Raw genomic sequence first — 27640 nt, 5'->3', positions numbered from 1 at the left:
TCAGCCTCTACAGTCCTCCAGTATATCCACTCTAGTTCCCATCTGTAGGTAAGGATATGCAGGAAGAGTATTTTCAGGTGTGATTTTTACTATTCATATTTTTAGGTTTCTCTTTATTACTTTGAAATCTTTGGGATAATCAGTAAATCATGGCATTTGTTCCTTTTTTAATAAAAAGTCCTTAAACCTTTGTTTCAGCCATTGCAGGTGTTTTGCTGAAGCACCCTATAGTTCTTGAAACCTGCAGTAGGGATGTGTGAAAGTCAGGTGATGGCAGAATGTGCCAGTGTGCTCTGGTAGGGTTGCACAAACAAGCTTGTTATCTTTTCTAGCAATTCTGAAAAAAAAAAAATGTTGATTTTGAATTCATACAAGTTTTTTCACTGATCTCCAAAAAATTTTATACTACTTGTATACCAAAGAAACTCCTGTTGAAAAGATAAAACAGGACTGAATTAAGTGAGAATAAAATTACTTGTTAGAAAAGTCCACTGCAAGTTTCTTATATCTGTTTGCTAAGTATTTATTGTGAGAAAAAAAACCTGTTGTGTAGTTTCAAGTTCTCAAGTTGTGTTCTGTTCTTTTAATGTGCTAAAATAATGAAATGTCAATAGTAGAAGGCAGACTAGGACTTATTGTCCTAGTTCTCTTTGCTTTGAGATTTACTCCATCAATGGAAGATAGCATCCAGCCCAAAGACTTCTCCTTGCTTGGTGGTTGGGGATTTCTAATACAGTTATGGACATCGGTACATCTGCATTCTAGTTGGCGGTGTGTTAGTAACTTGGACTCATCTGTTGCTACTCCTAGTAGTGTAACCGCAGGAGCAATCTGTACTTCTGTGCTTACTCGGAGTGCAAGCTTTATAGCTCCTGGGGTGGGTTTTGTAGCTTGGGTGGGGCTCTGAGTGGGCAGAGTTTCGCTGCTGTGCCTGCGTGGGCTAATTCCATATATGCCTATGTGAGCTGTTGCTGGATCTGTGTAAACCTAAGTAAAATTTCAGGTCTGTTAAGGTCAAAATTACTTGCACATTTGTTCTCAGCTTTGCGACTTGTTTCCCAACTGTTGCTGGAGTAAACCTGAAAAACTTGCCTTTTGTTTCCATATCTTGTTGAAGACCTGCTTTGGAGTGATTTATAGGGTCTGAGCCAGCTGGGGGGCTTTTAACACATTTTATATTTTCAAGGTAGGGGTGCTACTTTTAGACATGATTTTAAACTTTCTGAAGGATTAGTGCTATAATTAAATGTAGGGTTTTTCATGAGACTCCCTGATTTCCTTGTGTTTTTCAGGGAAATAGGGGTAGCTTACTATTCAAGAGTCTGCAGTTCCATACTGTTTGATGTTACACTTAAAACAGTGAACTTCCTATCAGGCAGTGAGGCATAACTGTTTAAAAAATGTGGTTTTCCTAGTACTAATCATGCATTATGGTTGCATGGTAGGTAGTAAAATAAGAGTTACTGCATGAGTTAGTAACAACCGGTAAAAGTGGTGGTTCATAAAGATTTTTATTTTTTTTCAAATACACATAACTTATCTAAAGAGGTAAAGCAAAAATTGAATATAACCGATGTAAAGCACCAAATATTCTGTTTAATCAAGTTATTGAGTGATTTGGTGCAAACTTTATTTTTGTTTGGGGCTGTTTTTTTTTAATGTAGAGGAAAAGCATCCTTGTGTTTCCTTGTTATCCAGAGCTATCTCAGAATAATCAGGTACTAGAACCTATTGCTAACATTCTGTTCCAGCTAAAATTGTCAGGACAGTATGAGATTAATTTTATGAATTCAGTGTTTGAAACCTATAAGTACATTTCAGCAAGCTTCTGGAGCTTGAGAAAATTATGTGACATGTGCTATGTCATTTGCTTATTTATAACCATGGTCCAGCAAATTAGACTGTCACAGTCCTGTCCCATCAGTCTCCTGAGAAAGTTCCCTTCAATTTGAGGCAACACACTAGTTGTTCAGATCCAGCTGATGGCTTGACACTAGAAATAAATGAACAAAAGCCTTGATATGGGCAGAAGGATTACTGAAGGGTTTTGCTATGGACTGCTCAGGGTGAAATACCGTAAACAGTATAACACCGTGCTTAATGTCCTGCTTGCTATCACCCCGTCCCACTCTCTTGTGCAGGCTTCGGTGCTGATGTGGCACAGCAGTGAGCCACTGCAGCCTGCTAATGCACTACAAGGAGAAGGAGGAACCACAGCAGTTGTCCCTGTGGCTCAGCAAGAGCAAAGCAGCTGCTGGGGACTGGCTGGGGTGGAGGTGGGGGGACGGGGAGAGGCACAGAGTGGGGATGCACCAGATCCAGACGGGCTGTTTGCAGCTCCCCACCTTAGTTAACACAGGACCAAGAAACTGCCTTGATTTTAGGTACAACAAATTACTTGTGTGAAAATGGTTTTTGGGAAAAAAATGAAAGACCATTTTGAGAGCCCTTTGCCATCTCATCTTACTGATTTTTGTTGTTCAGTTTATAGAAAAGGAGTTAAATTAGGTTCAGGAAGTAGCTGACTTAGCTCTTCTTTGCAATAACAAGATTTGGGACAGAAAAGATTGGAACAAGAATAATGCTCTTTTCCGATGAATTTGCAGTGTTTTACTTACAATGCAGAATTACCATTTTACTCATATTATTAGTCAGTCTTCTTTCATTTTCTTTCCAGTCACTGTGTATGAAAGGTACAGGTAAACTTCTTCTGTTGCTTTACTTATTTAGAAACATGCACAACTACAAAGATATTTGGGCAGGTGATGTGTGACTTGTGACTCCAAAAATAGATGTTTTACGTTGAGCATCATGCTGATACACAGGGTGTTACCTGGAGTTTTTTGGCCTTCTTCCTTCCTACCACTGAGTTTCTCTCTCCTTCATTTAGTTTCTTTCTACAGCTCTTGACTTTTCTTCCTGTTAACTTGTCAATGTCAGTGGGAATTTCCATTAATTTACCATAGCTCAAATACTGCAGTTTAGGCCTTGTTCTCTTGGATACAGGGAAGACAAACACCAGGAGTCTGATTCACCTTTATATTTCAGTTGGTTTATGCGGCAGTTCCATAGACATCATTGCAGATGTTTTTGATCCATAGCCTTTGGGATGAAAGGACAGTCTAGCTTGTGAACCTGAGCAGGAGCTTGTAACATGATGACTGTGCATCCTGTCTGGTATCAGGAGAAACCAGAGTCTGCTACGTTTTGGTTGAGACACTTATGGGTATAGTTATGTCAAACTCAAGAAGCACTAAGAGTGTCTTCAGCGCTGCTGTGTGCCCGAGCACCTGACTGCAGACTCCAGCCAAAGACAACCTTTACTTCGAACGTCTTGTCTGTAAAATATCTGTCCTGCATTGTACATTTCATACAGTATTACTTTGTCATGAAACAGAATATTGACATCATCATAAATTCTGTAGTGAAAAAACAGTGACCTTTTTTCCTACTAGATAAAACCATTCTTTTGTTCTTTTCATTCTGTCTTAAAGGATTTGGCCTGTTGGCTTGTTTTATTTGTAATCCAGTGTCTTGGTGTGGCATTTAAGAGAGAGGGGGAGGCTACCCCCCAAAAAAAACCAAACAAACAAACTGAAACAAAAAACCCCCACACACTGTGACACTAGTTTAATCTGTTCTGAGTTCTTGGTTACTGGTAGTTCAGCAGCAGAAAACCAAGGGATTATTTTGGAAGGGACCCTGGCATGCATTTAGAAAAGACACCATCAAGATGAGTCCCAGTTCTCAAATGCTAAAAAGTGTTTGCAAGGAATCTTCCTTTTGACTGTAAACTTTTACATGCTTTTCATAATAATTGCTCACTCATCTTGATAATGTCCACAACCATGTATTTATACATCCCAGGCAGTCTGAGGCTCCCTGCAGAGCGGAGTGGAGGGGAAGGAAATCAAGGTGTTTGGACTGAAGTCCTGCTTTGCCCGAAAGCAGAGATTTTTACTGGAGCTCTAACACTGAGAGGTGAATGACCACACATCGTTAACAGAAGTTTCTCCTGGGATTGCTCTGGTTTTCTCAAAGAGCAAATCCAGCCTGTGATCAGTTAATTATTTACATTGCACATAGGAATTATCTTTAGAACTTTATCATTGTTGCATACTTTCTTTTCTGTTTGTAGAAATTTCTGCCTCTGGAGGCTGAGCATGTTTTGATTTTTCCAGAAAAAGAAAACAGTGGTTATTTTTAGCATAGGCCTGCTTTCCAAGTTGCTGTTCATCACCACATTGCTAAATGGCTCCTTGTAAACGTGGCAGCAGGTTTTTGCCTCTGTGCTCTTAGGATATACTTGTGTTGCTTTTTCTAAGGATTGATCTAAGTCCTGTCAAACCCTTCCTAAAGGTATGGTTAAGTTCCTTCAGTTCATTAACCATTTCTCATGGATAATGCTCCTGCTACAAATAAGTATTTTCATTCAGACAGTGACATAAGAAAAGCATGGCTTCTACTTGAATGGCAGCACTCTTCATTTTAGCTTTTCTAACTAATGAACATAAAAATCTCACTTAATTGACGTTCGTGTGATTATACGTTAAATAGTGCATCCAGGATTTTATATTTAAAGCATTTGGGAGCCCTTCTAAAATTACAGTGAAAGTATGTGTGAATTAGTGCATGAAATATAAAATATTTTACGTGGGAACAATATGTGGTAATAATTATCAATTATCAGTAATACTAATCAAAGACTTAGACTCAACTCACAGAAGGTGTAAAGTCTTCTGGGATGGTTAAGACTTCAGAAATGAATAAATATTTTTGGTGGTATATTTGTGTTTCCTAGTTGCTCTTTCCAAGCTAGGATTATTTCAGCTTTTATTACTTATTTTGCTTTTCCCTACCTATCCTTTTATTAAAAACCAAAAAACAGTCTGTGGCTGGTTGTAAAGTACAATTTTAAAACATCAGAAAAATGTTTGGAAAACATAATACACTGATTTAAAAAGAGAACAAATCTCAGACCAGTTACGGTGTAAATGACTGATAATTCAGATGTAGACTTAGGTCAAGGAAAGTATCTTCTGTCAGTAACGCTGCATATTTCATGTTGAAGTGTGTTGACAAGACACACGCTTATGTATAAATGTTTCATCAAATTAAGAAACCAAAACTGAGGGTTTGTATTTTTTCTCTTCTTCCTTCTCTTCCGCCTCCTCAGCCTGCATTACTACTAGTTCAAAGTGCTTGCACAGGTTTAGTTCTCACAAATGGAGCAGCTGCTCACAGGCCTTCTGCTTCTTGTATGTCTTGCCAACACTGATGGTTTGGGTTTTTCTCTTAAAACTCTTCATGTGCTCTTTGCTCTTTGCTTGTGTGACTATCTGTATTTATATTCTCTGTGAGGCAGAATGTATTTTGTATATGAGTCTTTATCCTCAGTCCCACAAAATTGTTCATACTACATAATAGTTCCCAGTAAGTAGGTGCTTTGCAAATATTTGATTAGCAGAGTAGCAAATGAATGACAAGTGAAATCCGTCCTGCCTCTACACTAGCAGATGTCTAGAGCCAAACTAGTCACCCTCAGATCCGCTTGGAATTAATGCAGAGAAAGAGATGTTTTAAGGGCATTATCTTGTGGCCTGTTTTAAACACTTGACTTTGACAAGATCAGTCTGGACTCGCTTTGTTGTTGCCTGTATCTCCATCACGATGAGTGCAGCTGAACCTTATGCTTCAGCTCTTGCTATTTCCATAGTCAGTTGAATTCTGCTCTGTGTCAGTATTGCTGCTCTGATGCTTTATTAATAGTTGCAAAAACTATTTACAACTTCAATGATTGCCTCAAGTCTTAGGGCAGCCTAAAGTTAAGTCCTTCAGTCAATGTTATTTCTCTCTGGGGAAGACCAAAATTTGCTGAAGGAAGATGGAAGAAGGAAAGTGAAGCAAGTGAGAAGTACTTAGGTGTCTGCTGCATTTCCTGTAAATCCAGAGTTACTAAAAGCTGATTTCAATTAGAATGGACTGAGAAGAGGTTAAGAAGCTGGTGACACCATGGGATGAACACTTCACATGGTTCTTGCTCGAGGTCTAAATGTGAGCTGGTTAACAGCCTCTGGCAGGTTGGATCTTCGATTATATTTACGCTTGTGAATGGGAACTGTTTGATAGCAAGTGAAACAACAAGAACTCTGAAAGGTTCCCAGACGATAGTGAAGTGTCTCCTGGTTGTTTCGGGAGTGGGATGTTTCTTTTTTAGTAAAAACATACAAGTAAACTGCTTTGGAAGTCCCCTTATCTCAGCTAGTGAACACCATATTTGCTTTGGGTTTTGCTGCTTGCCAGATGTTAATGTAAGCAAGATACTTAAGCGCACTGTTCAAAAGCACATGGCCAAATTCAGCCTCCTATTCAGATACATTAGTGTAAGGAAATAAGGCAATCTGTAACTCTTAGTAATGTAAAAAGCAAGTTATATAAATTTCTTTGAAACAATTTACTTAATGTTTTAGATATTATTTTCCTCTTTATTGAACCAAATGCTTTCAATATACTTTTAAAGTGTTAACAGTGAAGTGGATGTTTTAAGGATAAATTACACTTGTAATTTCTCTAGCTTCTACAAAACAATACAGTAATTTGTGAAATCTGAAACATTTTTTCTTTAAGCGCTCTCCTTTCAAAGAATCTACTACTACCAAAAAAAAATATGTAAAGATGGGGTATATGCTGTTAAAGAGTCAAATGAGCATCTCAGTAATTTTACTGGAAATGCATTTCTTCTCCCTCTCTCTGAGCAGAGCATTAAGTCCCTCTCTTGGTCTGGACTTTTTCTCTGGAGCACTCATTAAACCAGAGTTCAAATGTCTGGTGTGCTGAAATGGTCTCAAGAGCTGAAAGAGAGATTATTGCAGTGATGTTAGTTTTAGCAAATTGTTCCTTTTTTTCAAAAACAACAAACAAACCTTTCACCTGGTGACAGTTTGTGTCTTAGAGGTTCTGAAAGGGAAGCTGGACAACAGTGGGTTTAATATAACACTCTTTCCAGCATTTGTTCTATCAAGAGATTCTTTAAATACCAAAATTCATACTTTCTAAAGTTGAAGTTGTTCCTGGTTTATGTCACAGGCTTTTTAATACTTTCCTTAGGCTGTAAGACCTCTATATTTTAAAGGAAAACAAGATTATTGACTTGCAGGGTACCACTAGTCAACAGTAAATTCATCACTTAATACTAACTTATTTACAGAAGTATTTGTCTATATGTGTTGTGGGTGTTTATTTTGACTGTAACTGACAGACTTTTCATAGGAAAGAGATCTCAACATCAATTAATGCTACTTCAGTTTGAAAACTTTGACTATGTGTTTTCAATTTGCTTGTGAAACCATACTCTTTCCAAAACAACTTGTATCAAGTCTCCAGCTCCCGTGAGATGAAATAAGCTACAGTGGCAAAAGTGCAATTTTTTGCTATCATAAATTAATGGTTTACTGGTGACACTTTTCAAGTGCAAAATGACCTCTAACTTCATTATAACCTGGATAAAGCTAATAGTTTCCAGATGGTAAACCAAAGTGGAATAATAGGAGAATACAGCGTGTTATCTCAATTCTTTGTGTAAACCTATACATTGGTCCCTCTAGAGCTTATGCCATGACATTTGCACTGGAGGTGATGCTCAGTGGCCCTTGTCTTGGGGGAAATGCAGGACTTCTCTCCTAGGTGGTGTACAAAAGTGGAACAAAATGTTAGTTCTTGCTTCTAGGTCTTTCGGCTCTGGGTCTGGTAGGCACTTTCACTGCTGTGGCTAGGGTGATCACAGTACAACAGCATCTGTTTATCCATCATTCAGTGTTTCAGCAAAGATTATTATGAGGCTGTTTTTAGCACTGACAGGTAGGTGGTATGTTATTTTTAGAACATGTATTTAGTTTTTTTCTTAGGTATCTGTGTTAGTATTTGAGGTCATTTGAACCAGCCAGGTCCATATGAGTCATCTTTATCCCACTGAGTTTACATGTTGTAGTCTGAAACATTTGTTTTTAACCTCCTTTCACGCCCCCTCCCTTTTTTTCTTTTTCCCCTGGAGAGTATGACCCTAGAATAACAACATATTCCTCACGTTGTGCCAAGTGCAGCTCTCCTGAAAATTGGCTTTAGTTGATCTGTCTTGCCTTCTGGGCTTATCTACTCCTAGACAGTAAAAGTGGGAGGGAGACAATACAGAAAGCCTGAGGACAAGAAACATTATTACACCACTGGCAGCTTTCCTGTGTTTGAAGCTTGCAAAGAAGTATTCAGTCTAAGGAAGAAAACCAGAGATGAGCATTGGAAAGATAATCTTCCTAACTAAAAGTTCAGCAGAGTTCTTAGTTTTGCTGCTGTTTGAAATCAAATTTCAGAGCTTGTGATATAAAGTTTGCTGGCTGATGAAGAGCTTATTGATCTGAAGGTCATACATGACTGTAACTATAAGCTTAGGCAGAGATAGGGTGCACTTCAGCATTTATTAATTGCTTCAAACTTTGAAGTTCTACAAACCCACTCTTAAATTTTTCTTATTATACTTAGAGTCATTGGAGTAAAAGTTTTTGGTTTTGGTTTTGCATTTCTTATATCTAGCTGTCCAAGATAATACTTCTGTCTTACATTTGATGAATAATGCAAAACTTGGTATGAGTTTTCTTTCATATTGAGACAGTAAATTTCCCTGGGAAAAATGTGTAAATATTGAAGACTTGTTTTACAGGCTTGAGTTAGAAAATGACCGTATTTTAAGACTTAAAAAGAAATCTAATTGCTTTTCTTTTCCAGAATGTAAACTTTTTCAGTTTTGCTGAGGCTTAGTCATAGCAGTTCTTAGCCAAGCCTTCGAGATTATTTAGTTGTACATATTCTTGCTGTGAATAGATAACATTCTCTTGGGAACTGGAGAAATCTCATCCACTGAGAGTCCAAAAGGTAGCAGGAGACAAAAATATGTGAAACAAGGCACTCCTCAAGTGAACCTGTAGAGCTGAGGCAGAAAACTATAGTGAATTTTAAAGCAGAACTTTAATGGAAGTTTAAATTTATAAGCAAGTCGTTTTTGTGAATATATAACCGATTTAAATTCTGTTTTACATTTGTATTTAATGAACTGAGTACTGCTTTTCTAAGTAGGAAGGTCCTCTGTGTGTCCATCTCCTCTGAAGATTCTTGACCGTGGGCTGGCAGGCAAGAGTTTGTTTTTTAACAAAGATCCTTTTTTAATTCACTTTTGTCAAACTGCATCTGATAAATTGCAAAGCAATGCACTAAACTAGCATTCTTTTCCCTAAGTTAAATAAAACAACCTTCAATATCTGGGATACACAAAGTGGAAAATAAGTTAATCAAACCAAGTTTTATACTTGACATAGTAATATTTTTTTAAACAAAGGAAGTATTATCTGAAAACTAAAATCAGTTCAACTCACAAACATGCCTTAAGATTTCAAAACTAGGCCTCATCTTCCATAACATTTTTTTAATTAGGGAACCAGAAAAGGAAAACAAATCTTTTTGCTTTTTTGACTCCCAGTTGGTTTCTCAACTCTGAATGACCTGTCTGTTCAATTCCGTTAGCAGAAATGAAGAAAATATTCTGCCTGCACTTGAAAAACAAGTTAGTTACCCAGAGCTGCTTTTGCAGTTCAGCAAACTCTGATTTTATTCTTTTTTTAAGTACTTAAATGTTGGCAGCAGAAACAAATGTCAAAATTGTTTTGGGTGCAGGAAATCTAGTCATTAGTGCAGGTTACTGTTATTTCTTATTTTATGATACATTTTACAAGGTATTGAAGTTAAAACTTCATTTAAATTTCAAAAATACGTTTTTTATGAACTTTTATTCCCAGTGTAATAATCACATCTGAAGCTGCAGGCAGCTCTTCCAGCTTGAGGGGATTTAGCTCATAGTCCAAACTTTGTAAGTTAAGGAAATGCAGAAGGAAGGATTTCGCTGCTGCCTCCACTCCCCTGCACAGCCAGCGGGATGGACAAATCACCCAAATGAGCAAAAATCCTCTTCAGCAGGCTTGGCGTGTGTTTTAGCTTTGGTTATCACATGACCAACCACACACCCATGTATAATAGGTCACAAGAGGAAAAATGATGGTGCAAGGGCAGGGAAAATGGGGACAATCAGAAGTGCTGCTTCTGGGGGTGATGTTGGTAATGCTGACTTGTTTGGAGCACAGGCCTTTGTAAGTTTTTCTGAACACACCTGTGGCTTACTTACCCTATTTTCCTCGAATCCTTTCTTGTGGAGATGTCTCTTCTAGATTTCCTGAAAATGCTGCAGTATTGACTGTGCATTTTCAGTCAAAATTCATATAAAATCATAAATGCTTTCATTAATTATTTGGAGGGCAGAATAAAATGCAAAAAGAAAAGCCTGAGCTTACAAGCTTGAAGTAGATACTCTTAATCCGTCCTAGTTTTTGTATCTGTGCTGATGGTGGAAAAACAACAAGCACGTTCCTTAACTTGCTGCATGTGCACTTCCCTCGGACTCCTCGTGCCTTGGTGGGCCAGCACCTTTACCTTGCAACCACTCCACCTTCCTGCCACTGCAGAAATTAATTAACAGTAGAAATGAACGGCTGTCTTCTGTGCAGAATGTCCACTCAGTAGTGCAGGTTACTGTTACTTTTCATTTTATTATGCATTTGACAAAGTATGGCAGCTTTTGGCCTCAGTCTCCTTGAGAAAAAATGACAATAGCTTTTACTGTGAGTTTCTCTTTCCCCCACCCAAAAAAAAAAAAAAAAAAATTAGTTCTTTAGGTTTATATTCGAATTAAAACTAAGGGCAGCATTTCCTTTTTAACATTGTTTTTCAAAAAATACTTCTTAGTAAGACTGAAAATGGAAAAATGAGTATGTGTGCGCAGAGGAATGTGGAGGGCATAAGGGTGCACATTCCAGCTTGCCTGTGCTGGTGCGGTGATACAAAGCAGCTGCGAGTGGAGTTAACTGTGCAGGCAGCATGCTCATGCCTCTGGTCCCAAAAATATTACTTGGTTTGATACTACACGGCTTCAGATCTTCAAAATTGTGATGTTGGGCTCATTATTCAGAATCGCATTATTCAGAACTCTTTTTTTTTTTTTTAATTTGCGTTGGAGAATTTCCTATATTAAGATTAGCGTTAATGGTTGAAAATGCATGTTGGTAGCTCAGGGCTTTTTATTATTTTTAATTTATATGGACGTGTGAGTGTGTAAAATATGTATATCTGCATATGAAATTCTTGCTTAAGGGATAAATTAAATCTGCTAAATGCTTTTAATTTGGATTTCAAGTGTGGAAACAATCAAAAGGATAGCTTTCCTTTCTCATACTGTTCATCAGCAATACATAACCTGAATCAAATGTCAGTGATGCGAGAGAATTTCTGTGGGCCAGTTCTGCTCTCTGGGTCTTGGAAATGTGATTCTGGAGTCCAGGAGAGGAAATGAGTGGCAGCTGATCAAATACTGGCATAAACCACCTAAGCATGGGAAAATGCTTTTTGACTGCATTTGAAACAACATTACCACGGATAGTGCAGTAGAAACTACTATCAAAAATTTCTTATCTTTATAGTTTGTTTTAGTTTTTATCTTTACATCAAAAATTATGCTGTCACTGTGTTTACTGAACGACAAAGTTTGGTAATTTCTGTTTGATCTCCCTTCAGAGGCACTGTGACACCAGTGCATGTTCAGATTAATGGCACTAAAACCACCAGAGTTGCATTTTATTTATGGGCTATGACAAATATAAATAGAAAGCGGATTTATGTCCTCTTGCCTATCGAACGTGTTGCGTTGTCCCCCTAAGCTCGTGAAATCCTCCAGTAACAAAAGTCTGACCTGTAAACTGAGGAAAAAGGTCATGCAATTACATTACGTTGTTTTTAACAAATTATATTTTATTTCACATCAAGGGATAGAAAGGATGTTTACCTTGAGTTATATAATCATTTCAACTCCCAGTTTAATCGGACTTGGAGGTGATGGGACCTGAGAGTCGCTGAGCTCTGGTCGCTCTGTGGCACCCCCTGACCCCTCATCTTCTGCGGGGCCGGGAAGGCTTTTTGGGGGTATGACATACCAGGCAGTAATTGAAACAGTCGTCCTGCAGCAAAACGAACATTGCAGTTGTTACATCTGGGCAGTTAATATCCGATAAGTAATGATAATAAATCCATGAAATTTTGTATATAGAATTACTGCCAAAACAAATCGGGATTCTGTGTGGGAAAAGGATATCCAGAGCAGAAGTAGAACTTGACTCATTGTAAACGTACCAGGATACTGTTCTTTCCCAAACACCGAACAACTGGCACATAAATGCATGGGATCAGTAGCAAGAAGCTGCAGAGTTTATATATATATATATATATATACACACACACTATGTATATGAATGAATGTATATTCTTAATACGCCTGTCAGAAGGGGACAGTAATGCAAGTTTAGCAACCGTCTTTAAGAGGACAAAGATTCCTGCCTCAATGACCACAGAAGAGGTGGAGAGGAACGTGCTGAAACAACTTTAGGAATCCCCAATGGCTCTTCTGAGGTTGCCACCCAGCTCGGGCTCTTTTTTGTGTCCTTGAGCCTTAAGACTTGTCACATCTCCCAGGAGCTGTTACTCTGTTCTGTCTAGCAACAGCTTCTGCATTTTCTCTGACAGCATTTTTATAAACAGAGCCCATGGAGCGACTTCATGTAGCAAAAAACGTGTCTGGATGGCATTCTGATAAGATCTGGAAGACTGGTAACCCTCCCACGTAGGTACCTGTTAGCCTGACTGCAGGCAGTACACTGCTTGGAATCAACATGTTACATGGTAAATGCAAGAGGAACACAGTGCAACCAAGATGCATCAGGGACGTAAATGAAGGGATTTCTCTAAACCAAAGAAATGCAATACTTAGCCATTTGGACTTCCAGTATATTTTGTGTGATGCTGCGCAGAATATTGCTTCTCCTGGAGGATGTAGATTGAGAGGTAGCACATGGTGGTAGCTGAAGGCTAACACCTGCTGGCAGAGCAAGTTCTGTACTTCGTGCCCTTCCATTACTCTGTGTGGTCCATGTTACCCGGAACAACTGCTATACTGCCTTACAGAACAGTTAAATACTTGTAGTTTGACCTTTGTGTGCTTGTTTCTAGTGTCACTCATTTCAGTTAATTAACTTCATAAATTAGATTTATATAATGCAAATGGGTTTGCTTCTGTTTTCAGAAAATTTGTCTCGGGGCTTCAGCCTTCACCTAATCCATAGTCAGAAATGGCTAGAATGAATCATGTTTTAATGTCATAATTTCACAAGTCAACGTTTTCCTAAATAGTGATGAATTTGTGAGGTTGCAATGTCTAACAGCACATTAAAGCGTGTTACCAAAAAGCCTATTCACAAGTTGGCCTTTCTTCTCCTTAATAATTAATAATAGTAATAATGTGAAATACATTACCTTCATTATGCCAGTGTAAAAATAACCAAAACATTTGCCTTTTCTACATTTGTTATTGCTTCTGAACAATAATGAAGCCCATCTGATGCCTTAAATTGTTGCTTTGTGGCCTTTATTCTGTGGCCACCCCAGTTTGTCATCCTTAGGCAGGATGCTTTTAAAACCTTCCCCTTTATTAAGCAGCTGCGTTGCATGTGTTATATGGGAGATGGTTTCTTAGATTCCTTTTACCATTATACTTTGCCTTTCTTTGTTGAGAGAATTTTTCTTCCATTGAATTTCATTGAATTCAGGTAATGCTGCAACATCTCCGTATTTGTTTAGCTGCTTATTGGAATTTTATGTTTAGTTGCATGGACACATTTTTCCTGTTCAGAAAAGTTATACTCGAAAAATATGATCTTAAAAGCTGTTACGAGAAGATGGACATTCTTTAATAGACATCTTTAAGCCTGTTCTCTGGTTGGTTGGTTGGTTTGGTTGTTATCCAAATCTGAGTAACATGATTCATGGAACGGAAGTGTAATTTTATTTCGTTTTTTTTCTGCTTGTTGAACTCTTCTTCCAGAATCCACAATAGGTCATTTAGAAAATCAGCAGAACATTTATCTGTGAGTTGTGTATTACTTCTTATACAGAACAGAACTTACTATTTTTAAGCTTTACCCTATGTCATAAATAAATACTTGGTGCCTCCTAGCATCTTCCTCTTTTTAGATATTCTCTTATGAAGCTTTCAGGACAAAGCCAGTGAACTAAAGTGTATCTGTTGCCAGATAAGCATTTTGTTCTTAATTTAGAAAAATATAGACCAGATTGCTATCAGACCTTGTAACAAGTATGTGTATTTTAAGTCAGCATTTCAAACAATAACTGAAGATACATATTGCTATGAATTATTGTTTTAAAGTTCATCAACTTCCCAGCACACAAATTGAAGTTTTTAAAAAAAGGCTTGAGATATTTCTGCTCCAAAAATAGAATGTTATTGTATTAAGTTTGTGGCAAGCCTGCTAGCTAAGTTTGCAAAGTATTGTCTGAGCTGCTTGCCTTGTGTTGTTTTCTTCTTAACCAATACATTAACAAACAAGAATGAGCTCATCTGTATAGTGTGCATCACAACCCATGCACATCTGATGGGCTTTCACTGCTTTAGTTTCCTTTTAGACTGAGACTGCACTTTTTTCTATGCCATTTGCTATTTAAACTATTTCACATGTCAAAAATGTCCACTACAAATAGGTCACATTTCTGTTACTCTACTTTCCATTTCATTAATGTGCGTTAGTATCTCTTTATACACAATTGCATTTGTTCCAGCTTTTTGGGAGAGTGATTATCATGACAGGCATTATTTCTGAGTAGATTAATTTATATTTGGTCTTTGATTATTTGGCACATTATGAAGTGTTAATTTTTGCACTCACTGGAAGGTGTAAGCAGATTCACAGGAAGTTTAACCAGATCTGTGGAAATGTGGCTTTACGCTTGTCTGACAATATGCAGCAGATGTTCTGGATTTTCTGGACTGTGCAAATGTCCAAGAGACTTGAAAGACTTAAAAATTGGCATCAAAACATTCGTAAAGGGTATGTGATTTTGATGCTTTTGTTGTAGGTTCTTTAGACACTGTCGCTCCAAACTCTCTTAACAGGAGTTACAACCAAGTTTTATAAAATTCTTCATTTGTATTTGGGGCCCTGATATTCCAAATTTAAAGGTAAGCACCAAGAAATTAGTGGTTTCCAAACCCATTTTTTCCTCTGTTTTAGAACTGTGTCTGGTATGTCACAATATCCTGTTTGGAGCTTTCTCGGGTATCTCACAATATCCTGTTTTCCATGTGAATGCATGTGCTACAGACCTTCCCTCCCTAAAGATATCTTTGTATTGTTGAAAACAGCAACTAAAAGTCTCATGAAAACATCTGGGGTTTGCTGTGAAATGTTTGGTTTTCTTTTTTTTTAATTCAAAGTCCAACTCTAAGACTTCAGAAAAATCTACTTTTTTGATAAAAAGCAGATAAGCTTTAAGCAATGTGTTCATTTCTGAGAATTTGTAAATCCACGAAGGTTATTTATCATTTTTGCAAATTATTTCAGATATTCTGCATTCAGTACTTTGGGAAAGGTATATCTTTCTGCATTAAGACAATTAGAAAAACGTTTGGTTCAATTTTGCCTACTTTCCTAATGTTAGATTATTGAATTTCATTGAAAGACAACAATCTAATGAACAGGTATCACCTGAACTGAAAAACATAAAGCTGCTCTAGCAGTGGGTAGATGGTAGAAACTTTGAGACATGTAAAATTTAAGTGCATATTACTCTGGCAGTTAAGTGGGCTTTTGTGTTGGTTTGGTTTGGTTGGTTTCATTTTGGGGTTTTTTTGGTATGTTTTTTTTGTTGCTTGGTTGGTTGGTTTTATTCATATTCCTTAAATTATAGTGATCCTAAAGACTCAGAGAAAACTAAATACTTTACCCTGTGTTTTTCTTAGTCGTATCATTGTTTTAAACTCATGACTCTGGATAGGTAACCAGAAATTACTTATATAGAAGTTGTTTCCTATGCCTTTTAAAATCCTAGCACATTGTGTAGTTAATTTAAAAATTAAAAAATAATAATAATTTTTAAAAGTCTAGGTAGATGTATTTTACCTTGTGCTTTTAGGGAAGGAAAAAAAAGAGGAGAGATGAATTTTTGTGTGATTGAAATGATGAAAACCTCATTTAAAACAAATTAAGGAGTATTTTGCTGAACTGATTTATTTCTCTACAGCAGAACTTAGCTTAACCTTTTATTTCTCTTGCAAGAATGGCTTTGAGTGTAATTTAAACTGTCAAATGACATTTATCAAAAGATGGTTTTGCCCTGTAACAGGCAAATGTCTTCCACAAAATTGATTAGCTGCTGACCTCATCCACCCTTTTCAGACCCTTCAAGGTAGATTTCAAAGAGCTGTAAAATAATCACTTCACTTTCAGTTTATACTTTAACACAAGGCATTTACTGTCCCGGTAGTGATACTGTGACGGGTTCCACATCTGGGATGGAGAGGATGTCAGTGCCTGCCCATAGCTCTGCCTGTCACCACCCGGCCCACTGCGCTTTCACCTGAACCCCTGCTCCCTGCAAAACAGGAACAGCTTTGGAAATGCCTTTTTACGGGGTAATATAATGAATAAGATCAAGAAATTGTATCTTCTAGATGATTGCACTCCTGTAATCAGGAAAATGCTCTGTTTGTTAAGACTTACGAGGTGGTCAGTTATCAAGAAGGTGCTGGAAAAATGAAGGGTAATAGTCTCCTAAATGTGAAATGTTATACCCCCAACAGTTTTCCTCTGTTGCATTCTTATTCTCCAGCCTTGTGTTCTAAGTGCAGTCCATCAGAAGCCAATAGACTTGCTTTTGTAAGCATTAACCTATCAGGAAGTTAATTAACTGTGTCTTTGTGGCCCTGTCAAAATGGTGGCTCTGTGCCTGAACGAAAAGTACTGATATTTTCTTCTCTTCAGAGCTCTGTGCAAGTTTCCTCGCCAAAGGAGAAACAGAGATGCAAAAAGTAAACAATGAACATAAAAATCTCAGAACTGCTGGTGGTGTGAAAAGTTCAATTCTATTTTTAGACTTCAATAATTTCTTTCTTCCAAAGCCTCTCCCACTTCGTCTGAAATCTGTGTTTAAAAATACACAAATGTGTGAAAAATGCGCTTTCTCTCATAGTAACAAACCATTTGTAGCTTGTTTGTCTCTGTGGATCAGACCTCTGTGCACTGGCTTTCAGTTCAGAAAGAGAGTTGGGAGATAAACGGCGATAAACAGAGCTAAAAAGAAAGTAACACTTCATGACTTCAGCCTCATCCAGCATCAGAAGGAATGAGGATTTTCCTGTGTGTGAAACTGCCAAGAGCCGTAACTGCGACTGATATGTTTTATCAAGCTGTTCAGTGCGAAACATCTAATTCCTCCGTAGGCTCAGCCAGTGTGTCTGCCTGATATGTTAAATTAAAAGGAAACAGTATCTATGCTGTATATTAAAGCTGAGATATTAAATACAAGAACTCACATACAGAATGAAGCCTTTAAATAGGGAGGGAGTTTCAGAAGGAACCACTGAGCATTGCTAAGTAGTCTGCATGTGATTTGTGATGTGCTTGGGATGAAATTTTGGACGTTGATGTGCATGGCTTCTTTGATTTTGTACTTTTTTTGTAGTTTTTAATGAATAATACCAGCTGTAATGTGTTACACAGGTTTCTTGCTGCAGCATTGTAGTAAGAGGCATCAGCTTCTGTCTTAGAGAACAGGATCATTGTCCTGACTCCCCTAGCTAAGCATGCAATATATGCTGTAAATTGCCTTTATTATATGCTACTTAAATATCTCATTGTCTGCTTTGCATACAAGCAATTTATTGCTGCTTATGTTCTGACAGAATGAAAATTAATGTTTAATTATGCATTGCCCTGGTAATGTGGTGTTTAGGGTGAATGTATCTGAATTAAGTAAGGGCCATTAATAATGCCTAACAATTTGTGATATATTCATTGCTTGATTTCAAATCATATAAATTAGAGAAGCTTATTTGAAATGTCACCAATATAAGATGGTTTTGTGGGAACACCTCTCTGTGTGCTAATTTCAGAATCATTACCAGCTGAGTCTTACTATTTATTCAATGTCCAGTAGGCTTTTATTATTCCCTTATTTGCAGTTTAATTACAACCTGTGTTTTCCTGACAGTGTGAATTCAATCCCGAACCTGCAGGAGCGAAATGAGTTGCAATCAGTCGGTTTTGGCCTGAAAGCCGCCTCCTTTCCCTCGGCCCCCTCCCACCTGCCCCGACCAGACACAGCCCTGAGCAGATCCCCACAGCCACCATTTTTTGTACCAGGTGTTTAAAGGGGCGATGCCAATCTCCCGTTCTTTGAATTGTTCTTCCTTAAAGCTCCTAAGTCTTGGAGGATGTCTCCACCTCACATAACCACCTGGTTTTATACCAATATCACAGAAGATAGTTGAATAAACTACTCAAAGGAAGATTTCTGGGTCACTTATTAATATCTTGTGTGCATGAGTTTACAAATCTTATTAATAGGCATGAGGTATTTATGCATAATATACATGGTTACTGTGCAACTAAAATCTTAGTCATTCATATTTAAAATAATCTGTTCTCTAAGGCTATTATGTGGGATTTAATTTCCTCAAAGACATAGTAAGCATTGTCTGTTTCAAATAATGTGACAAATTGCAGCAAAATTTCGCATTGGCAACAATGCTGAAGAAGGTAGGTTGCAGGACTAAAACGCCTTTCTTTCTCAATATGGTGCACATGCGTTTATTGTAGAGATGCTTTAAATGGGGATTCTCTTAGAAGAAGTTGTAATTAAATTAATGTTAGATCCTGGATCCTCATCAAAAAGTCAGTTCTCTGTCCAGTGAAGCTCTTTGTGCTTCATTTATGCATTGTGATTATCTCTTGTGGGAAATTATTTCTTGCTTATGATTTTGTTACATTCAGAAGCACTCCTTAGAGGAAAATGGATATTTCCTATTTCTTATGTGATTATTACAGCTATTGTAACACAGTTTCTGTTGTAATTGGGAATAGTGAACTTTCATCCTCACAGTCACATTTCATTTGCTATTGCTAAGGGAGCCGGCTGTATTTAACTGGTAACATGAGGAGATGCATATAACACTTGGCAAAGGTATCACATGCATCTTACTTAATTTTGTGTCACGCTTGACATTCAAACACAGAGAAAAAGAAGCAAAATTTTCATCTGAGATGAGTTGCAAGGCTTGAAGTGTCGTCTTTGTGTTTGGTATTTAGTGTCTTTCGAATGTGACTGTTTCTTTACACGGTGATGGCAAAGTGGAGAATTGATCCCTCTGACCTTTCCCCTTCCTTTTAGCTTTTCAAGAGCTGGTGGGGTGGGGTGGGGGTGAGGGGGTGGGTTGGATATTGTTTCTTCTCCCCCCCCGCATGTGGTTCCAGTTTCCACCAAGATCTAATGACATGGGTATTCCTTTCTGTCTTATGTGCACTTTCCAATCTGGCCTCATCAAATCTATCCGAAAAATGCACTATCGCACAAAGAAGCAGACCTTATGCTTGAAAGGTTTAAATTAATTAATGGCCTGTGCTGCTGGGACATGCCATTACTCAGCTGGTGTGCTATACCAAAGGTCATTTCTACTGTGTGTTCATCACCTGCTTCCCCCCGCCTCTTCCTCCTAGAGAGGAATTCCCTAAAATATTAGAGAAATTGCTTTTACATACCTCAGATTTGAATGAATCTCACACTCACATCCACTCCCCAAAAAAAACCCTAACTCTCCCCTCTCTCCCCCCAAATAAAAACCCAACCCAAAAACCTTCTGTTAATCTGCATTATTTGCCTTATTGGAGGCGGGGGTCTGCATTCACATATTGTAGGGAGCTTCCGGGGAGAATTATTTTGGAATTTTTGTTTGGAATAAAAGAATCTCTAAAGTATGCAAATGCAAGCACATTTGGCTATGTTATTCCACTATGCAGATGACATTTGTAAGGCCTACAGGCACAATTAAAACTGTGCCATTATAGCACAAATTTAAATATTCACAGCGTGAAAGCAATTCTGTAGGTGTATTCAGGAAAACTTTACACCAGTAAATTAAGAAAGTGAATACATGTGGAAATTTGATTAATGCGTTTTGGTAATCTAAAATCCAGATTTTCAAGCAGACTTGCAAATTGTAGATGGGTCGTTTGATGATGTGTGAATTCAGCATTATTGATAGTATTCAAGGGAAGATATTCTTGGAATCACTTTTGGCTCTGGTAGAAGTGCATGTACATCTCTCTTATCCCTCTTTCTAGTGTGGAATTTGTACAGTCTGGCAGTCTAAGAGGGTAGGTAATTCCATGTAAGCAAATCTAAAGTTTCATATCTCTGTGTAATATATCTACTTGTCTCTAGTTTTATTTGCACTTGTCTCTAGTTCTGTTTGCACAACAGCCAGACTAGTTCTGCGAACTCTCAAACCTGCCCTGTGGTTTCAGGGTGAGATTGGCCTACAGAGATATCAACTGCAATAAGGAGCATGTATGTTAGATGTAGTGATTTTCTATCAACTTTTTGTTGGTTTGTGTCATATTTAATGAGCTGTCAGCATAATTTATCAGGTTTGTACAGCTGCGTTTTCAAAAATTTAGTGGAGTTTCTTCTGTCTCTCCTTTTGGAAGGAGGAAAGAGCCTTCTCCCTACAACTCCAAGGAGCAGAGCATAGTCAGCCCATCCCAGTTATCTTTCTGTTCCCTTTCTCCACTCTGCCATATAGCTGCTGTGCCTCTATCTAGAGATTTTGATGGCTTTTCAAAGAAGCATTCCGTAAAGTAAATTCAATGGATTATTATCAGTTTTTATGTGGGCTGGAGAGATCTGAATAATAAAAATAAGACATGGCAAGGAACATTACTGGGACTTGAAACTACTGGAAAATTATGAGACCACCTGACCCGCCTGCTTGCGTTTGTTGCTTTCCTCTGCTCAAGAGCTAAAAAGCTCCTCACTGTTTTCCTATTTTGTTTAACTTAGTTCTGCAAATGGTCGTGCTTGCATTTTTTTTCCTCCACTATTTATAACCTATAGCTGCTTCAGTGAAGGTTTCTCCAAAAGCAGGGTAGCATTTGCAGGCAACTAATAGCTTCATAGTTGGAAAACAGTGTTGAGAGAGAGTGCTAGGAGCAGAGGATCACCCCTGTATTGCTATATCCAACCCTGGTCTGCATTTGTATTGATGCAGAGTTGGTTTTCCCTCTAAACCCTGTAGAAAACTGCTGAAGCAAAATGTGCTCCGCATGAGCGAAAATACTTAACTGGGTAAATCGAGATGCGTGACCAGGGTGTAGAGAACCGTAAGAACATAGGTAAAATGTATGTCATGGGTATTTGGTAGCTGCTGTTGTAATGGGTATCTCATTCATCATTTGAAAGCACCGTTGCAAGCTCACAATTCTCTATCTCATGTCCATCATGTTTTAGTTAAAATTTACTAAAGTAAGGGTAGATTAATACATGCAATAATAAAAACATGCCTACAAACTAGGTAGTAATAAAGTTGTACGTTTTGTCATAAAGATGTGGCGAGAAGTGGGTTTCAAATAAACATGAAAAATCCTAATCTTGAGAAAACTGACAAAATTAGTTTCAAAACTAGAACGAATAGGTGGTCCCCATACATGTAACAAAATAAGGACAACCTTTGAATTTCTATTTCTAAGCAACAATTTAGCGATTTAAATAGTTTGTCCAACTTGAACAATCAAAAAAAAAACCAACCTGAATGCTGTGACTTGCGAAAACTTGGTTGAGGTCTGCACTGTTGGAAGAAACTAGCATCTGTTTATTGAACCCAAAGTACGTGCATTCACACGTAAGCAACTTTTCATTTTATTTTCACTACATAGCTCAAGACACAGACTGTAAGACTAGCTCATAAGCTGCAAAGGTAAATACTTGTTTGAAATACAGAATTTGAGTTATCTTTGGAGAGCATAGCTCAGTTGCCTAAACAGGAACAGTGTGTTGGATTAAAGACCATTTTACTGGCTTCTTCGTTGACCTTCCATAAAAAGCACACTCCAGGTGTGCTTTGAAGCACTTTTTTTTCCTGAAACTAGTATAAATATGGAATGCTGTTTCTTCTTTTCCAAAGTGTCTGTCTTGTGATTGGGAAGAATAAATCTGCTATTGCATTCTTCTTTTACGTAAATTCACTCCCAGGATGTATACACAAGAGATAGTAGACTGAATAACATTTTTGTAATTAAGACCCATGCAGCACCTTTGCAAAGACCTCAGCAACTAAATATATTCTGTTTTCTTTAGATCAATGAACTGAGCCATGTTCAAATCCCTGTTATGTTGATGCCAGATGATTTCAAAGCGTACTCAAAGATAAAGGTGGACAATCACCTTTTCAACAAGTAAGTACAAGCAACAGTTCTTTGTAGAAGTGGGTAGTGGTATTGATATTTTTATGAAGTACTGTGAACTCTGTTATTTTTCAGTTGATGGGACTGAAGTTTTGGTGATTAAGTTAATCCTGCGATAAACATAACCATCTGTGCTGTTCTGAAAAGCAACAGCAGGGGCTGCTGGGTAGAATTTTTTCCTCCATATGGTTTGTTATTGCCTTATGAGTATCTTACATACTGAAGGTAATCCTTTCTTGGTGTGATCATTTATGGCTGATAAAAGCACTTATTTGCTATTTTTAAGAACATAAATTCATGTGCATACACTTTTTTATTAAAACAAATATTTGAACAAGAATGAGAATTTAAGCATATATCAAAGCTGAATAATCTTCAGCTTTCTATAATCCACAATGCAAAATCATACCAATCACATAGAATCTCCAAAAGTATTAAGATCATTTAATGTGATACCTGCATCTCTTAAAAATAAAATGCTCCTTGAACAGCACGTACTGACATACAAAACTATTAATACTGTCTTGTGTATAAATTGAATTTTATTCAGGAATATATTGGAAAAAGCAAGGAAGAATTCTGCTACTTTGGGTCTTCTGTTATGCAACAAATGTTAAAATAAATTTTTTCATGTGTAAGTCTAAATTAACGCTAGGATATTAAAATTAGCCCTGTACTGAATGAGTCCAGTTCTCTTGAAGCTTTGGCACTGTCAGAGTTTTCTTATGTCACAGATGATATAGTAATTCTTTTGTAATCCAATCTGAGATTTCACCTTTGAAGTAATTTTAGGGCAATGGGAAAAGATTCTTTTCTACTTTTGAGTCCAGGTTCCAAAGTTATAAAAATATAACTTGAATTTATTTCATCCAGTTATGTTGTAGCTTGTTAGAGACAAAAGACAAATATGTGTAAATTTTTTGAACATTGTAAAGAAGAAGAAAATAACACTGTGAGATCAAATGTCAGTGAATAAAAGAAAACATTAAGGAGATTTTATAATCTCTCTCCTTTCCTTTGCTTTGTATGAACAGAATGGAGACAGAATACTCTAGAGTTACTTATTGCATATGCAGGTGAATGAAGTTGATTTGATTTTCTATTATTTCAGAGAAAACATGCCAAGTCATTTCAAATTTAAGGAATATTGTCCAATGGTTTTCCGTAATCTAAGAGAGAGATTTGGAATTGATGATCAAGACTTTCAGGTAAGTTTCCTTTCAAAACACTTAAACTGGTGATGTATACAGATTTTAAAGGTACATCCATGAGAGTAGTGCAGTTGTGAAAAACAGGCCAATGTGGCGAAATGGAGTTATTTTTGTGTAAGTTGGAGGAAAACTAAGAGAAAACGAAGATATTCTTTCTACTTCTTCCCCCACTGCAACCAGAACATTTATTTTTTTACCCCTTTTCCTGCCCTCGCTGTCTTGTGGTTCCTACCATTCTCCAATCTTTAGGCTTCCTTGTTTCCCATTAGAGTACCTCCTAGTCATGAACCATGTTATTAAAACTGAAGGGTGATACCTCTTGCAATAGAAGAAAAAATAATGTCTGGGCACTACTGACAAGAGATGCTGTATTCAGCTGGATCACTTAGATAACAGTTGCTTCTGTAGGGTGTCTGTGTGAGATGTGGTTTCTGAAATGACCACAGCCTTTTTATTTTCTTTCTTTTTTTTTTTTTCACTTCATGCTTTTTTTGTTTAGAAAAGAGTGACTTGCAGCTGCCAACTTCATACTGCTGCGTTATGTCTCCTTTTCCCATTGTTAAGAGGACCTGGAAACAAATAGCTTGCGAGGAGCAGATACAGCAAAAGGAGAACTCTGCTTCAGTCTGATTTGCCAATATTCACTGACATTCCCTTTTCCACTAACTGTGCCTAATGCACACTCTTTCAGCCGCGGGGATAATTCCTTCTGTGGTCACCTGCGGGATGTCCTGTCCAAAAGAGCACTTGCCCTATAACCCAGTGCTGCTTCCTCTGGTGCCCTCTTGCTCTTCTAAACTATTTCAATGTTGGCTGCAATTGTATTTGTAGCCTGTCACTAAGATATATTAGAAGGTATTTAATGAATGGTTTTAAGTAGCTAAACAAATTGTACAAAGTGTTTGTCGTAACACTCTCCTTCTTGCTTCATGGAGCAGACTCAGTACTGCAGCTGAAACCTACATCTGAGTCCTTCAACTGTCCACTTTACCAATTTTCCTTTTTTCAATATCAAGCAGTGTGTTTAAAATGCATAGGTGGGCTAAAACATGCTTGCAGGAGTGTAAATGGATATTAGGTTATGGATCTTGATATACGGCCACTGTGACTTTGGCAAGATGTTTCACTAGTAGGTAGAGGGTTGGGTCGTATTTTCTGGTAGAGCTGTCATGATCCTATCTCATTACTTTTCATAATCCTGTTACTGAAGCACTGGGTAAGAGGAAATATACCGAGACTCAAGCGAACAGTTAAAATAGTTGTGCCTAATTGCACTCCTGGTTTGATTTTCCTGATGGACCAAAGAGGTTTGAGAAGTTACTTGATCCCTTTATGTGAAGTTTTGCTTTTTCTTGTTAAAGGATCAGTGTGTCAAAGAGGAAGGAAATGTGATTGCTCTCAAAATTATGGTGTCAGCTCATGCTCAATATCTTATAGAAGATGGGATGGTGACATTACTAAGCAATCAAAGTTGTATTTCAGTAAATATATTAGAAGACAACTGGCAAACATAGCGTAATCAAAAGCACTGCATTCCACAGCACTGTGAGATGTTTCACCACTACTGTTCTACAACAGAAATTCCTGTTAGAGCTATTTTGTACTGCTGTTTGGATTTATTAATGTGAACAATGATAAAACAATGTTAAAGGATTATCATTAAATAAAATGTCTGTATTTTCAGATTAAAAACAAAAATACTTGTCTGTAGCTATGTGTTTTGGGTTTTTTTGACAATGTAGCTAAACAACAATCCAAAAGAAGAAAATGCAACCACATTCTGGTTATTGATTCAACAAAATTATGTAGTAGGTAGGAAAAAATCTTCAATGCTCTTTAGTATTTCAGGTGTATCTAACAAAAATCAGTAGATAGTTATTATTATTTGTGACCTGAGGGAAGGCAATGTCTGCGTTCATTATTCTTTTCTTCCTTAACCCAAGCAGTGTGTCACTCTGAGTTCTTATTCTATACTGGATTATACTGATGGGTTTTTTTAAAGCTCAAAGTAGTCATGTATTTTGAACAAACTTTTAAAATTAAATCATTTTTATAGAAATACACATAAGTGAAAATTCAAGTCACTCTATGTGTAAGATAGGGATTATCCATATTAAAAGTAGAGGTTGCCTTCATTTTAATGTTACATTCTCTGTGATTTAAAAAGGCAATCTAATTTGACAAAGGACACTTGTTGTATATACTTTCTTTCAGGTAACCTTTGTCTTGAAGTAATTCCAATGAATATTGTTTAAAATGGTTGTCTTATACTTGGAGCCAAATATGAATTGGAAAAAGCCCCTTGAAAGGGGAAGCTTGTGGAAGAGACAGCAAGTAACTTTCTCTAGACAGTTTTTCTTATATAATGATTTTCAGGAAGGGAGTCCTAATCGATTATGAACAATGTCATTCCCATTATTGAGCAAGATAGGATTGGTGTAGATAAATAAACCCAATTACCATGTTCATTAGTCAGACACATCAGTTTAAATCAGGAAGAACATTAATTTTAAATGTTTTTACTTTCAGAATGTTCTGCAGATGTCCTTGAGTTGTTCCAGATAGTGCTTACTCACAAGGAAAGACTAGAGGAAAAAAACCCTACCTCGTGAAAAGAATTTGCTTGTGTACACTCTAATCACTGGGCTATACTAATTTTAATTCTTGACATTGTGTTATTCACTTTGTGCAGAAATTTTGTGAAATGCTTGACACACAGTCCACATATGGAATGGTTAATATAGAGATCTTCCCTTATGGAAATCTCCTCTTATTCCTGAAGAGAGATTTAAATTTCATGAAATACAAGTTTTTTCCTACAAGCAGTCTTGACTTCAGAGTCAGGGGAATTCCTTAAATTGTGTATGGTTCATGCTTTACAGGAAGCCATTTCTAGTAATGGCAATTATGGTTCCTATAATGGACTCCCTCTCTTCACATGATGGAAACCAATTCCTTTTTTTGAGGTATCCTTGGTAATCTGGCCTACATCAATCTCTTTCATGGCTGGCTGGGCATCTATGAGAAACACTTTGATTAATACTGAACTAGAATTAAAGTGAAAATACAGTAAGAAGTTAGTTAAACATTGAGTTTTATTCAGAGGTTGCCTATAGAACCTTGTTATGACAAATTAAGTCTTCAATCTAGATTAAAAACTTTCTTCTTATGTTAAAAAAAAAACAAGCAACCAAACAATAAAACTTATTAGACCAGAATATTCCTTCTTTGTGATCACGTCTTACTAGCATATTTATTGCATCAAATTAAAAAATGGTCTGGCTGATTTTTCTTAGAAAGGGGAACACAGATGATGGGTAGTATGAATCAAAATTGTATTTGAATAGTGGAAAAAAACACTTACAGACTATAAATTATCAAAGGAAAAGAGATTATTGTTATGTTTTGTGCTGGTGGATGTTACAAGTCTCTCACTGTAGTCCTAAAGTAATTTTTAGTTTCTGCATTCCACCATAGCTTTAGATATTGGGTTCGCAAAGTTTATTTTACAGAAAGGCCTCTTTTTTTCCAGAATGTATGGAGTAGCTCTGGTAGATTTGGAATTTATTTGCAACTTGGTTGACATAATAAAATCCAATAGTACAATTTTATCAGAAGAATTACAGGAATATCTTCTGTAAACTGTAAAATTATGAGATTAACAGACAAGCAGCTGACTTAATGCCCCCCAGCAAAATCTAGAAAAACAGGATCTAGTACAGTAACAAATGATCCTGCTGCTGTTGCTCTGGAAAGGGAAGTTTACTGTGCTTCAACACATCTGTTCTTGCTTAAAGTTATTGCTGAATCCCACATCTGGATTCTGCTAGGCAAAAGAGGGAGACTGGGTTCTTGCCCAATAAAATAAATTGCTCTTACCAGAGGGCACCAGTGTCGCAGTGTACCTAATGAGCCTTCTGCTGGGGACAGGGGAGAGCACAACTCATTTTCCTTAAAGTTTTAGTACTTAGTGTAATAGGA

The 27640-nt window shown here is 37.2% G+C and overlaps 1 protein-coding gene across 5 annotated transcripts in view; it reads left to right on the top strand.

Annotated features, from left to right (window-relative positions):
- PIP4K2A (phosphatidylinositol-5-phosphate 4-kinase type 2 alpha) overlaps positions 1–27640 on the top strand; it is a 118230-nt gene that overhangs the window by 42037 nt on the left and 48553 nt on the right. For 4 of the 5 annotated variants that reach the window (XM_080338576.1, XM_080338575.1, XM_080338577.1 and 1 more), the window contains 2 exons: positions 22342–22439; positions 23560–23656. The exons of the other annotated variant lie outside the window; for it this stretch is intronic. In XM_080338576.1, the coding sequence (XP_080194702.1) occupies positions 22342–22439; positions 23560–23656 (195 nt within the window). The remainder of the gene's footprint in view (positions 1–22341; positions 22440–23559; positions 23657–27640) is intronic. 5 annotated transcript variants of the gene reach the window in all.

The sequence above is a fragment of the Nesoenas mayeri genome, assembly GCF_963082525.1.
Source record: "Nesoenas mayeri genome assembly, chromosome: 2".
In the NCBI taxonomy this organism is placed as follows: Eukaryota; Metazoa; Chordata; class Aves; order Columbiformes; family Columbidae; genus Nesoenas; species Nesoenas mayeri.
The sequence above is the reverse complement of the archived record's forward strand: the minus strand, read 5'-3'. Positions and strand labels throughout refer to the sequence as shown.